Raw genomic sequence first — 13332 nt, 5'->3', positions numbered from 1 at the left:
AAACTCTTCCAAAATATAGCAGAGGGAGGGACACTTCCAAATTCATTCTACAAGGCCACCATCACCCTGATACCAAAACCAGACAAAAATATCACAAAAAAATGAAAACTACAGGCCAATATCACCGATGAACATAGATGCAAAAATTCTCAACAAAATACTAGTAAACATAATCCAACAGCACATTAAAAGGACCATACACCATGATCAAGTGGGATTTATCCCAGGAATTCAAGGATTCTTTGATATTTGCAAATCAATCAATGTGATACACCATATTAACAAATTGAAGAAGAAAAACCATATGATCATCTCAATAGATGCAGAAAAAACTTTCAACAAAATTCAGCACCCATTTAGATAAAATACCTCCAGAAAGTAGGCATAGAAGACATTTACCTGAACATAATAAAGGCCATATATGACAAACCCACAGCCAACATCGTCCTCAATGGTGAAAAACTGAAACCACTTCTTCTAAGATCAGGAACAAGAAAACTCTCGTCTTGAGAGGTGCCCCTCTCACCACTATTATTCAATATAGTTTTGGAAGTTTTACCCACAGCAATCAGAGAAGAAAAAGAAATAAAAGGAATCCAAATCGGAAAAGAAGTAAAACTGTCACTGTTTGCAGATGACATGACAGTATACATAGAGAATCCTAAAGACTCTACCAGAAAACTACTAGAGGTGATCAATGAATTTGGTAAAGTTGCAGGATATAAAATTAGTGCACAGAAACCTCTGGCATTCCTATACACTAACGATGAAAAGTCTGAAAGAGAAATTAAGGAAACACTCCCATTTACCACTGCAATGAAAAGAATAAAATACCTAGGAATAAACCTACCTAAGGAGACAAAAGACCTGTATGCAGAAATGTATAAGACACTGATGAAAGAAATTAAAGATGATACAAACAGATGGAGAGATATACTATGTTCTTGGATTGGAAGAATCAACATTGTGAAAATGACTATACCACCCAAAGCAATCTACAGATTCAATGCAATCCCTATCAAGCTACCAATGGCATTTTTCACAGAACTAGAACAAAAAATTTCACAATTTGTATGGAAACACAAGACCCCAAATAGACAAAGCAGTATTGAGAAAGAAAACCGGAGCTGGAGGAATCATGCTCCCGGACTTCAGACTCTACTACAAAGCTACAGTCATCAAGAGAGTATGGTACTGGAACGAAACAGAAATACAGATCAGTGGAACAGGATAGAAAGCCCAGAGATAAACCCACGTACATATGGTCACCTTATCTTTGATAAAGGAGGCAAGAATATACAATGGAGAAAAGACAGCCTCTTCATTAAGTGGTGCTGGTAAAACTGGACAGCTACATGTAAAAGAATGAAATTAGAACACTCCCTAATACCATACACAAAAAAAAAACTCAAAATGGATTAAAGACCTAAATGTAAGGCCAGACACTATAAAACTCTTAGAGAACAACATAGGAAGAACACTCTTTGACATAAATCACAGCAAGATCCTGTTTGACCCACCTCCTAGAAAAACTGAAATAAAAACAAAAACAAACAAATGGGACCTAATGAAACTTCAAAGCTTTTGCACAGCAAAGGAAACCATAAACAAGACCAAAAGACAACACTCAGAATGGGAGAAAATATTTGCAAATGAAGCAACTGACAAAGGATTAATCTGCAAAATTTACAAGCAGCTCATGCAGCTCAATATTAAAAAAACAAACAATCCAATCCCCAAATGCACAGAAGACCTAAATAGACTTTCTCGAAAGATATACAGATTGCCAACAGACACATGAAAGGATGCTCAACATCACTAATCATTAGAGAAACGCAAATCAAAACTACAATGAGGTGTCACCTCACACCAGTCAGAATGGCCATCATCAAAAAATCTACAAACAGGGGCTTCCCTGGTGGCGCAGTGGTTGAGAGTCCGCCTGCTGATGCAGGGGACACGGGTTCGTTCCCCGGTCCGGGAAGATCCCACATGCCGCGGAGCGGCTAGGCCCATGTGCCATGGCCGCTGAGCCTGCGCGTCCGGAGCCTGTGCTCCGCAACGGGAGAGGCCACAACAGTGAGAGGCCCGCATACCGCAAAAAAAAAAAAAAAAAAAAAAAAAAAATCTACAAACAATAAATGCTGGAGAGGGTGTGGAGAAAAGGGAACCCTCTTGCACTGTTGGTGGGAATGTTAATTGATACAGCCACTATGGAGAACAGTATGGAGGTTCCTTAAAAAACTAAAAATAGAACTATCATACGACCCAGCAATCCCACTGCTGGGCATACACCCTGAGAAAACCATAATTCAAAAAGAGTCATGTACCACAATGTTCACTGCAGCACTATTTACATTAGCCAGGACATGGAAGCAACCTAAGTGTCCACTGACAGATGAATGGATAAAGAAGATGTGCCACATATATACAATGGAATATTACTCAGCCATAAAAAGAAACAAAATTGATTTACTTGTAGTGAGGTGGATGGACTAAGAGTTTGTCATACAGAGTGAAGTAAGTCAGAAACAGAAAAACAAATACCATATGCTAACATATATATATATATATATGGAATCTAAATAAAAATGATTTTGATGAACCTAGGGGCAGGACAGGAATAAAGACACAGACATAGAGAGTGGACTTGAGGACACAGGGCGGGGGACGGGTAAGGTGGGATGAAGTGAGAGAGTAGCACTGACATATATACACTACCAAATGTAAACTAGATAGCTAGTGGGAAGCAGCTGCATAGCACAGGAAGATCAACTCTGTGCTGTGTGACCACCTAGAGGGGTGGGATGGAGGGTGGGAGGGAGGCGCAAGAGGGAGGGGATATGGGGATATATGTATACATATAGCTGATTCGCTTGGTTATACGGCAGAAACTAACACAACATTGTAAAGCAATTATATTCTAATAAAGATATTAAAAAAAAAGTGAGACACCACCACTCACGTATTTGAATGGCTAAAAGTCAAATAACTAACAGTACCAAATGCTGACAAAGATGTGGAGCAACAGGAAGAGTCATTCATCGCCAGTTGGAATGCAAAATGACACACTCACTTTGCAAGACAGTTTGGTAGTTTCTTACAATGGTAAACATAGTCTTACATACATGATCCATCAATTACACACCTTGATATTTACCCAAATGAGCTGAAAACTTATGTCCTCACAATAACCTGCACTTGAATGTTTATAAAACCTTTACTCATGGGGCTTCCCTGGTGGCGCAGTGGTTGAGAGTCCGCCTGCCGATGCAGGGGACACGGGTTCATGCCCCGGTCCGGGAGGATCCCACATGCCGCAGAGCAGCTGGGCCCGTGAGCCATGGCTGCTGGGCCTGCACATCCGGAGCCTGTGCTCCATGGCGGGAGAGGCCACAACAGTGAGAGGCCCACGTACCGCAAAAAAAAAAAAAGCTTTACTCATAACTGCCAAGAATTGGGAGCAACCACGATGTCTTTCAATAGGTGAATCGATAAAATTAACTGTGGTACATACATATATTGGAATATTATTCAGTGATAAAAAAGAAATAAACTTTCAAGCCATGAAAAGACATGTAGTGATCTTGCATATTACTAAGAAACCAGTCTAAATAGGCTACATACAATATTATTCCAATAATGTGAGATTCTGGAAAATCAAAACTATAGAGGCAGGAAAAAGATCAGCTGTCAGGAGTTTTAAAGCGAGTGGGTAAAATTAAAAAAGAAAAAAAATTTTTTAAAAACGCAAAGAGGGCTTCCCTGGTGGCACAGTGGTTGAGAGTCCGCCTGCCGATGCAGGGGACACGGGTTCGTGCCCCAGTCCGGGAAGATCCCACATGCCACGGAGCGGCTGGGCCCGTGAGCCATGGCCGCTAAGCCTGTGCATCCGGAGCCTGTACTCCACAACGGGAGAGGCCACAACAGTGAGAGGCCCGCATACCGCAAAAAAAAAAAAAAAAAAAACACAAAGAAAGAGAGTAAGTGATGGAATTTTTTAGGGTGGTAAAACTATTCTGTAGCATACTATAACAATGGATACATGACATTGCATTTGTCAAAAGCCACAGAACTTTATATAACACAAAGTATGAACCTTAGTGTATGCCAATTACAAAGAAAAACATTTAGGAGGTGGAGGCAATCTCAGGATGGGATACAGATTGTGACAAAAGACACTGTACTATAAATGTATGAAACAATCTCACTGAAGGAAACGGGGGAGGAAAGATGCTGACCTAAGTAATTTTAGGAATGAGCGGGATCTGTAAGACTAAAGACAAAAGTAACAAACGGCACATAAGCACTGTCCCTCAGTTGACAAAGTTGTTTCCCACGGGGATATGAGTCAACAATCTGACACTGCTATACATGTATGCTGAAATTGAACAATAAAGTAAATGGATAGTGTATGGTGGGAGCCAGAGTGGAAATTTACTGATAAGCAATAGTAGGAGGTTAGAATGATCCATGTAATAATGGATTAGAGTTGGAAATATCAATATGAACTCATGTTCAGCTTAATATTGTTCCACACACACACACACACACACACACACGTTAGTGTAAACACATATATTTCCTTGCTCTGTCAGCCAGGAGCACCTAGAAGCAACAACACCCCAGTAGCAGTGAGCACACCTAGAGCCTAGATCTTGGTTTCTAATACCATTCTCCAATAAAAGGAACCAGGGTTCTTTGAGAAATGGCTGATTCTAGGACTGGGGCAAGAAATATGAAGGATGAGCCCAGAGTATCTTGTTGTCAGAAAGTAAGGATGTGCTTTAATTTTTTTTTTTAATTAAAAAAAAAAACCCCTCACATTGATGGGACTGCATCAAAGGGACACAGGAGTCAACTGAAGAGCTCCCAATGACCAAAGCTGGAAGAATTTGAGCAACAAGATAAATAAGGTAGTAGTGGATTATAACCCAAAGTATAAAATAAATATCCATGAGGCTATACTGACACAAATGAATGACTGATTAAACAAATAAAAAGGAGAGAAGATACAAATCTCCTGTGCAGAAGAATTCCAAGTAATTTATGTAGATTTTCTGCCCTTAAGAAGGCAGAGCATTACTCCCCACTCCTTAAGTATGGGCTGTGCATAGTGACTTCCTTCCAAATAGTAGAATATGGAAAGGGGGAAAAAAGATTCTTACAGTGGAGAAACCTAACAAATACTACCTTAAATCAGGTGATTCAGGTAAACTTCAACAGTGATATAAATTATACTGACAGTATGTACCCTCGATATGATGTGAGGAAAATGGCACTTTACCTCTGTAGTCTCCCTCCCCACGTTCCATAACCTTTGTTTAATCATGAGAAAAACATTGTACAAATTCCAACAGAGGGGCATTGAACAAAACAGCTGACCATTAATCCTCAAAACTGTCAAAGTGGTCATGAAAAACAAGGAAAGTCTGAGAAACTGCCAGGGCCAAGAGGAGTGAAAGGAGACATAACAACTAAATGTAATGTACTATCGGTGATGGGATCTTGGAACAGAAAAGGGTATTAGGTAAAAATTAAGAAAATCTGAATAAAGTATGGCTTTAGGTAATAAAAAAAATTATTAACATCTTACTTTGAAAAATTTTTGCCACCATTTCTAGGTTGCAGCACAGTATAATGTTTAAGATCACAGATTCTAGTACCAGACTAGCTGGGTTTAAAGATCAGATCCACCAATTACTAGCTCTGTAACCTTTTGGATAGGTATGCTCAGTTATTCAGTTCCTCTCATCCGCAAAAAGGTATCAACGCTATCTTAACGTCACAAGGTTGTTTTGAAAGCTACTACCTGACTACGGTAATATTCAATAAAAGTTACCCATTAACAGTCTAATTTTTTCTAATTTGGGGGAAGTTGCTTAGTATCTCAGGAAAGTAAGTTACATAGATTTGATTGAGAGAAATTAAGTTTTCTGTTACCGTTGACCCTTGAACAACTGAAGTTTGAACTGTGCAGGTCCACTTACATGCAAATTTTTTTCAACAGTAAATACTACAGTACTACATGGTCCATGGTTGGTTGAATCTGAGATGCAGAACCGTGGACACAGGGGAACCGCATATGTAAGGAGGACCAACTATAAATTATATGCAGATATTCAAATATCTAACCCCTAACCCCACATTGTTCAAGGGTAAACTGTACTCATTTACATGAAACATATAAAGAAAGAGAAAGAAGGCAAAAATCTAATTTCACACCCAGGATTATTAGCATTAATTTTCATGAAGTCATAAACCTTACTAGAATCTGTTGGTATTTCACTAATAATATTTTTTGAACTAGTAATTACTATAATTATTATATAAGGTTAGATATGTAAATCATCTTTTTAAAAATAGTAAATAAAACTATATATTTCATTCTGTTAAAAATATATCTTTACATTATTCTTAGTTGTTCCTACTCTTCTAGGTCACAAAAGTATACAGCAGACTTCTTTATTACAAAGTAAATGTAACTAAATTAATATATCATAATACAATGCTTTTTAATTGGTGAAATTTCAGAGGCAAGTTATATCATTACACAGTAATTCCTTTTTCCTTCTTCCCATATTAGGCACTACCAAAGCCAACAATTTGACATTGTATTTGTTTTTCAGCAATGGAAACGCTAAAGCCAAAAACTATCTATTATACCAAGTTAAAGTCAAACCATACAAAGAAAAAACCAAAACAATTTAACATTTAATTTCAAAAGAAGAAATTAACGATAATAAACACAGAGGGAGCTGTCTTAACCAAAATATATGTCACACTGCCTAAGAAAACAGAGGTTTTTAAACAGTGCAGCTGGCTTTTTTTCTAAAGCTAAGATGTCTGTATACATATTTAAATATTTAACTAGGTACTCAAAACCCCACCTACAGAAATGAAGAGAAAATAATAAGCCCCAGGAGGAATCCTTACCATGAGAACTGTTTAAAACACAGAACAAAGAAGGTAAAGAAATGCATTCCAGGTTAATTAACTAGAAGTACAAATGATGTTGTTGTTCTATTTGACCCAAGTAATGCCAATACCTTTTCCAGAGACATGCTGTTTAAAAGGAAAAAAAAGTCAAGACCCAATTAAGTTGTTTTTTTGGGGAGGAGAAGGAGTTCTAAATGAATTCTTATTTTATAAACGACTTGATCCAAAAACAATATACCACCAAAACACCTGGCTTAAAAATAAAATACCGTATTCACTCATCATCTAGCTTTACGTTAACACACGCTTTCATTTATCAAATATTTATTGATCTACCACAAATACATTTTAATTTAAAAGGAAAACAAACCAGCTATAGTAAACTGTAACAGCAGATGTACTAAAACTCAGCAAAGTATGCAGACAGTACTATAGGAGCACAAGAGTGGCACCCAACTCAGTTTTGAGGGCGGGACTTAGGTAGAGACCATAAGATAGTCAGAAATTGAAATGGAGAGGTGTTAATTCATCCATAATCCTCTCCTCCAAATCTCAACATGCAGTCACAAAGAAATTTAGAATCTCCAGACTCTAAAACCTTCTTTATTTCCTCTGCTGCCACCTAGTCCAAGATACCACCATCATCTGCTCTTGCCCTGGTCCAATCTGCCACAGTGCAGGCAAGTGACGTCTTAAAAACATAAACTGAATTGTATTATCTCCCTAATTAAAAGGCTTTAATGACTTCCTCTTGGTCTTGGATAGAAGTCAGGACCCCTGACCCGGTCATCGAATAGGTATGGCCTCTGTCTACTTATAAACCTCATTTCACAGTCTTACAGTCTTACCTACCCTCACCTCTCCACTCCAGCTACACTGGCCCTTATATTCAATGCCTCTAATAAGCCATGCTCCTTTATTTATTTGGGCTTTTAAACCTGCAGTTCCTTTAGCTGAAAACTAGTAGGTTTTTCAGTATAGCAACTGCCACACTCAAAGCCCCTGAAGTAAGAAAAAATTAAGTCAGGAGTCCCTCTTCTAGAACTTTTTGAACTTATCCCCAATATCATTAAACGTTATGTAAGTATGGTTCTCTCCTCTACAGTATATAATCTCTAAGACGGTAAGGCCCAAATATGTTCTATTCTCCAATGTCCAACATAGTGCCTGACACAATAAGTTATAAGTGATAACATGTATGGAGCTCTTACTACATGTGGAGCTCTCTGCTACATGCTTTACCACCGTATGAGGTAGGTTCTACTGTACTCCTCACGTGACATGTGAGGAAGTTAGAATAGTTATGTACCTAGCCTAAAGTTACCCAGCTCTTAAGTGGCAGAGCTGGAATGTGAACTCATAAAGAGTTACTATAGATTTCATGTTCTTAACCACTAAGCAATACCATTTATTCGATGAAGCCCAGGATGAGAAAACAATATATGCACAGGCTTAGTACTTTCATTACAGGAACTTTCAAACTGTTCATTATGGTGAAGTATAGAACACATGGAGGATGGTACCTACCAGACTTGTGATTAGAGAAAAACCTGGAGAAATAAAACATCATAGTCTGCTCTGCTAGAGTTGAGACCGTTCTAAGGCAATGGGAAAACATTAAAAGGTTTTAAACAGAGAATACATCACCAGATAACCAGATTTTCAACACAGTAAATGAAAATAATTAAAACAATTAAGAGGCTTTTGCAATAATCCAGTAGATGCAGATAAATGTGTATGTGTCAGGAAATTGAGGGAGTTTCTATTTTATGGCTTGTATTTTCCCTGCCATATCAGTGAAACAGTGAATAGGGTGATGAGGGAATTAGAGATATGAGATCATGAATTGATATAGATGACCCAAACTCTTTTTGAATCAGTTAATGTTTATCCATGTCATGATAGATAACAAAGACTAAAGTACTGCTCTAGATTAAAGGGGACTAAAGAGACATGATCCTAAATACAATATGTGATCCTGGGCTGAAACCTGTACTAGAAGGGGAAGATGCTATAATAGGCATTATTGACAACAGGGACAACTGACAAAATTGGAATATGGACCATTGAATTAAATTAAAATGGTGTATCTACACCCCATTAACAAAACGAAAGACAAAAATTACATGATCATCTCCATACACACAGAAAAAGCATTTGACAAAATTCAACATCCATACATGATAAAAACTCTCACTGAAGGGGGTATAGAGGTAGCATACCTCAACATAATAAAAACCATTTATGACAAACCCACAGCTAACATCATATTCAATGGCTGAAAGCCTTCCCACTAAATTCTGGAAAAAGACAAGGGTGCCCACTCTCACCACTTCTATTAAACATAGTACTGGAAATCCTAGCCACAGCAGTCAGACAAGAAGAATAAAAGGTATCCAAGTCGAAAGGGAAGAGGTAAAACTGTCACTATTTGCAGATGACAAGATACTCTACACACAGACCCTGAAGTCTCCACACAAAAACTATTAGAACTAATAAATGAATTCAGCAAGGAGCAGGATAGAATTAGTAAACAGAAATTTGTTGCATTTCTTTTTTTTTTTTTTTTTTTTGCGGTATGCGGGCCTCTCACTGTTGTGGCCTCCCTCTCCCGTTGCGGAGCACAGGCTCCGGACGCGCAGGCTCAGCGGCCATGGCTCACGGGCCCAGCCGCTCCGTGGCACGTGGGATCTTCCCGGACTGGGGCACAAACCCATGTCCCCTGCATCGGTAGGCGGACTCTCAACCACTACGCCACCAGGGAAGCCCTGTTGCATTTCTTTACATGAACAATGAAATATCAGAAACAAAAAGTAAAAATATAATCCCGTTTAAAATTGTGTCAAAAAAAAAAAACAAACCTAGGAATAAACTTAAACAAGGAGGTGAAAGACCTATATGCTGAAAACTATAAAACATGGATAAGGAAAACTGAAAATTATTCAAAGAATGGAAAGATATCCCCTGCTCTTGGATTAGAAGAATTAATATTGTTAAAATGGCCATACTACACAAAGCAATCTTCAGATTTAATACAATCGCTATCAAAATACCCAAGACATTTTTCACAGAACTAGAACAAATAATCCTAAAATGTATACGGAACCACAAAAGACCCAGAATTGCCACAGCAATCCTGAAGAGAAAGAACAAAGCATAACCCTTCCAGACCTCAGACAATGCTACAAAGCTACAGTAATCAAAACAGCCTGGTATTGGCACAAAAAGACATATAGATCAATGGAACAGAATAGAGAGCCCAGAAATAAACCCACACACCTATAGTCAATCAATATATGACAAAGAAGGCAATAAAATACAATCTCTTCAGCAAGTGGTGTTGGGAAAGCTGGACAGCTGCCTATATATCAATGAAATTAGAACACTCCCTCACACCATATACAAAAATAAACTCAAATGGTTTAAAGACATAAATATAAGATATGACACCATAAAACTCCTAGAAGGGAACACAGGCAAAACATTCTTGGACATAAATCTTAGTAATATTTTCTTGTCAGTCTCCCAAGGCAAAAGAAATAGAAGCAAAAATAAACAAATGAGACCTAATCAAACTTAAAAGCTTTTGCACAACAAAGGAAACCATCAACAAAACAAAAAGACAACCTATGGACTGGGAGAAAATATTTGCAAACAATGTGATCGACAAGGGGAATATCCAAAAATACAAACAGTTCATACAACTCACTATCAAAAAAACAAACAACCCAATCAAAAAATGGGTAGAAGATCTAAAAAGACATTTCTCCAAAGAAGACATACAGATGGCCAACAGGCACATGAAAAGATGCTCAACATCACTAATTATTAAAGAAATGCAAATCAAAACCACAATGAGTAGGGACTTCCCTGGTGGTCCAGTGGCTAAGACTCCATGCTCCCAATGCAGGGGGCCTGGGTTCGATCCCTGGTCAGGGAACTAGATCTCACATGCTGCAACTAAGAGTTCACATGCCGCAACTAAGACCTGGCACAGCCAAATAAATACATAAATAAATATATTAAAAAAAAACCACAATGAGGTATCACCTCACACTGGTCACAATAGCTATCATCAAAAAGTCTATAGATAATAAATGCTGGAGAGGGTATGAAGAAAAGGGAACCCTCCTACACTGTTGGTGGGAATGTAAATTGGTACAGCCACTATGGGAAACAGTGTGCAGGTTCCTTAAAAAACTAAAAATAGAATCTCACACAAACACACACAGGAATATTACTCAGCCATAAAAAAGAATGCCTATAGAATATTATATTAAGTGAAGTCAGTCAGACAGAGAAAGATAAATATTATATGATATCACTTATATGTGGAATCTAAAAAGTAATATGAATGAATCTATATATGAAACAGAAACAGACTCACAGACATAGAAAACAAACTAATGGTTACCAAAGAGAAGAGAAGGGGGGAGGAATAAATTAAGAGTATGGGACTAACAGATACAAACTACTATACATAAAATAGATAAGCAACAAGGATTTACTGTACAGAACAGGGCACTATATTCAATATCTTGTAATAACCTACAATGGAAAATAATCTGAATATATATATATATATAACTGAATTACTGCTGTACACCTGAAACTAACACAATATTGTAAATACTTCAATTTAAAAAAAAGTGTATTAAGTTAAACTTCATAGAGATTTTACATAAGAGATTATCTTTTTTCTTATGAAATACATACAAAAGTATTAAGGAATAAAGTGACACAATTGTATGTAACATACTCTCAAATGTTTCAAGCAAAAAAATACATATATTATAGATACATAGTATGTTGGATTTGTGTGTGTGTGTGTGTGTGATATGTGGGCCTCTCACTGTTGTGGCCTCTCCCACTGTGGAGCACAGGCTCCAGACCTGCAGGCCCAGCGGCCATGGCTCACGGGCCCAGCCGCCCCGCGGCACGTGGGATCTTCCCGGACCGGGGCACGAACCCATGTCCCCTGCATCGGCAGGCGGACTCTCAACCACTGAGCCACCAGGGAAGCCCCATAATATGTATTTTTAATATATGTATATGATAGAGTGATAAAAATGTGACAAAACGTTGAAATTAGTTAATTTGGGTAAAGGGAATGTGGGAATATCTATACTATTCTTATAATTTTTCTGTAAATTTGAAATTATTTCACAGAATTATTATACAAAATTATTTTTAAAAACAATCAGTGCTGAATAAGAAGGTAGTTCAAGAATAAAATATCTGAATTTAAGATGTCAGAGGCGGCACAATTCTAGATGATGCAATATACAGTTTGGCCATGAGAGTGGGCAGCTGAAGTATAATGGAGATTAAAAAGTCACTGAAACTGAGGTCACATTTGAAACAGTTTCCCTCTCATTTCATTATTGTTGCACAGTTTCTATGAAATTTCATTTACTGATTTCACCTGAAGTTTTTTAATCTCTAAATTCCCTTTCACTCTTCTTTTGAAGCTTTTAGTGCTTATACTATTTTATAATGTAGTTACCAATGCAAATCTACCAACCAATTAAAGAGGTACATAGCTCCTCTTCCTCATTACTAATGAAGATCTTAAAAGAATTTCAAATCCCCATCTCTTTGACATCCTATTAGACATACTACCACTTTTCAGATTTATTATCTTGGGTCCTACTCAGAAGTACTTACCTATGTGGTAATATTAAATTGAATACAAATGTTAGTATTTCAGCTACTATATCAAAGTTGGTAAAAATTATGGCACATCACCCCCTACCATCAACTGTGCCAGGTATCCCTAAATCTCTCTGATTTAAAGTAAACTTCCAGTCTTCTGCATGGATGGAAGGGAAGTTATCAGCTGGTTACTCCAAGAGATGACAGATCCAACCATTTGCCTTATGAATTTCATCCAAACCTCCCAAATTTAGCCTTACTCCACACACAGGCCATCAGAGACGGCTGCTGCCTCCAATCCTAAGCCCTTCCAGGATTTTACAGCTCCACTTGGTTTGTTTCTTTTAGGCTCCCTCCTCTATAGGCTTACGTTTAGTTTCTTTGGTTCTGCTAAGTTAGTGGCCACTCATCCATCAATTTAATGATTTATTACCTCTTCTAGTAATGTCTTTTTACAAATCCCGTTATCTCCTCTCCTATTCTCTTTATTTTTGTAAGTTTATAGCTTTTTTTTTTTATCCCTTTACTGTCATTCTAGTGGGGTTTCAGAAAGGGTAAAAATAAAGGGGTGTTCAATCATCATGTTGAAGTAGAAGTGCCATTCTAGCTGTTTAAATGATGAGCTTGGATTAAATATGTAATTTCCAATCTGAGTGCCTCTGCAAATGTAATGAGGGTAACTCTGAGCTATTTTCAATATTTTTAGAAGGTTAACAGAAAAATACATTTACCCATAAT

The 13332-nt window shown here is 37.6% G+C and overlaps 1 protein-coding gene across 3 annotated transcripts in view; it reads right to left on the bottom strand.

Moving 5' to 3' along the window:
* DRC8 (dynein regulatory complex subunit 8) overlaps positions 1-13332 on the bottom strand; it is a 126608-nt gene that overhangs the window by 92494 nt on the left and 20782 nt on the right. For 2 of the 3 annotated variants that reach the window (XM_081225526.1, XM_081225527.1), the window contains one exon: positions 8467-8537. The exons of the other annotated variant lie outside the window; for it this stretch is intronic. In XM_081225526.1, the coding sequence (XP_081081652.1) occupies positions 8467-8509 (43 nt within the window). In that variant the 5' untranslated portion in view covers positions 8510-8537. The remainder of the gene's footprint in view (positions 1-8466; positions 8538-13332) is intronic. 3 annotated transcript variants of the gene reach the window in all.

The sequence above is a fragment of the Mesoplodon bidens genome (genome assembly GCF_964165515.1).
Source record: "Mesoplodon bidens genome assembly, chromosome: 2".
Lineage (NCBI taxonomy): Eukaryota > Metazoa > Chordata > Mammalia > Artiodactyla > Ziphiidae > Mesoplodon > Mesoplodon bidens.
Note: the sequence above shows the minus strand (reverse complement) of the source record. Positions and strands in the feature narration are given on the sequence as shown.